At 64.4% G+C, this 2,097-nt stretch overlaps 1 protein-coding gene across 1 annotated transcript; it reads left to right on the forward strand.

The window, feature by feature from the left end:
* Positions 1 to 201: 201 nt before the first annotated feature.
* On the forward strand, positions 202 to 1,585 carry LOC113942236 (interleukin enhancer-binding factor 3-like; the record flags this gene model as incomplete). The annotated part of the gene is made up of 4 exons (XM_027633371.1): positions 202 to 402; positions 787 to 884; positions 1,234 to 1,345; positions 1,443 to 1,585. Coding segments are annotated over 4 exons (554 nt in total), but the record flags the coding sequence as incomplete, so codon positions are not given.
* Between the last annotated feature and the right edge of the window lie 512 nt (positions 1,586 to 2,097).

The raw sequence follows: 2,097 nt of genomic DNA on the forward strand, positions 1-2,097 counted from the left end.
TCCCTCTCCCAGGATCCCTCTCCAGGTCCCTCTCCCAAGATCCCTCTCCCAGGATCCCTCTCCAGGTCCCTCTCCCAGGATCCCTCTCCCAGGATCCCTCCCCTGGAGTCCCTCCCCTGGAGTTCCTCTCCAGGATCCCTCTCCCAGGATCCCTCTCCAGGTCCCTCTCCCAGAACCCCTCCCCTGGAGTCCCTCTCCCAGGATCCCTCTCCCAGGATCCCTCTCCGGGTCCCTCTCCCGGGGGTCCCGGGCTCCCTGTGCCCTCCCTCACGCCCGTCCTTGCCTTGCAGCCGCTGGAGCTGCTGTGTGAGAAGTCCATCGGGACGGCGAACCGGCCCATGGGCGCGGGCGAGGCGCTGCGCCGGGTGCTGGAGTGCCTGGCCTCGGGCATCGTCATGCCAGGTGAGCCGCCCCGACCTGCCGTTCCCGCCGGGAAGCGGCGCCGGGAGGAGCGCGGGGGGTGACGCGGTGACCGGGCAGCCCCTCGTGGTCCGGCCCGGCTCCGGCCACACCGGGAACCGTCCCCGCCCTCGGGACGCCGGCTCAGAGCCACCTCAGCCCCGTAGAGAGAGGGAGGGACCGCTCGGCTCCCGGAGAGGTCGGGAGCAGCTTCCCGCAGAGTGTCCGTGGAAACGAGCCCGGGCAGTCCCAGAGCGCCGGGCGAGCGCCGGATCGCGGCCGGCCCGCGCTCTCGGAGCGTCGTTGCCGCCCCAGGGACTTTAGTTCAGTTGCTTTAGAGAGACCCGGGATAATTCTCTGCATATCTTCCTTGTTTCCTGCCTTCAGATGGTTCTGGTATTTATGACCCTTGTGAAAAAGAAGCCACTGATGCTATTGGGCATCTAGACAGACAACAAAGGGAAGATATCACACAGAGTGCTCAGGTATAGTGTGACCTCCAGACCTTGCGGAATTCCCCGGCTCGCCCGCCGCTCCCGGCCCCGTTGGCCAACGTAGACTAGTGCCCTGTGGCCGCCGGTGGCCGAGCCCGGGCCGCCCGCACGGGCCCCACGGGGCGCGGAGCTTGGCCCGAACCAGAGCAAAGAATCAGGTGTTGAGGAGTGACTCGCCCCCCCTCCCCCGGCCCCAGCCCCCATTTTTGGGTTAAACCCCCCAGAAAACGGTGAATCCAGAGAGTCCCGCGAAGGGCTGAGGATCGGTGTGAGGGCGGGCGGGGGCTGCGGGCAGCGGGTCCCCCGCGGCCCCCTCGCTGACACCCCCTCCTCTCCCCAGCACGCGCTGCGGCTCGCCGCCTTCGGCCAGCTCCACAAGGTCCTGGGCATGGACCCCCTGCCCTCCAAAATGCCCAAGAAGCCAAAGAACGAGAACCCGGTCGATTATACTGGTACGTACTGGGAGGGGAGGGAGCGGCCCCCGACCTCCCTCCCGGCTCGGGGTGGGGAGCAGAGAGTTGAGGGGCTGCTTGTGCTGGTCCCCCACAGTCCAGATCCCGCCCAGCACCACCTACGCCGTGACCCCCATGAAGAGGCCGATGGAGGAGGACGGGGAGGAGAAATCCCCCAGCAAGAAGAAGAAGAAGATTCAGAAAAAAGGTATTGAGTTAACGAGAGGTAGGTACAGAGGGGTGGGAGTGGGGGCACAGGGAATGGGGGCATGGATGGGGGGGAATGGGGGCACGGGGAATGGGGGGACGGGGGGGGGGGGGAGGGTGGGGGGGCAGGGGGGGGAGGGGGGGGGGGGGGGGGGGAGAGAGGGGGGGGAATGGGGGCACAGGCAGGTGGGCTCAGGGATGCAGGACTTTGGGCATTTCAGGGCTCTAAATAGGGGTGAGGGGGTTGATAAAAGAACTTGAAACTGGGAGGTTTGTGCTGGGTAAAACTGAGACCAAGGAGGAGATCAGAAATTGTCTGGAATTGGAAAATACCACCAGGAACGGGTCTGGGATCAGGAAATACTGATCAGGGCTGGTCTGAAGTGGGAAAATATGGGTCAGGAGTGGTCTGGAATTGGAAAAGACCAATGGGAACGGGTCTGGAATGGGAACAGACCCATCAGAACTGGTCTGGAATGGGAAGAGACCAATAGGAATTGGTCTGGAATGGGAAAAGACCAATGGGAACTGGTCTGGAATGGGAA

This window comes from Corapipo altera, unplaced genomic scaffold (assembly GCF_003945725.1).
Source record: "Corapipo altera isolate COAL_440 unplaced genomic scaffold, ASM394572v1 130818, whole genome shotgun sequence".
Lineage (NCBI taxonomy): Eukaryota > Metazoa > Chordata > Aves > Passeriformes > Pipridae > Corapipo > Corapipo altera.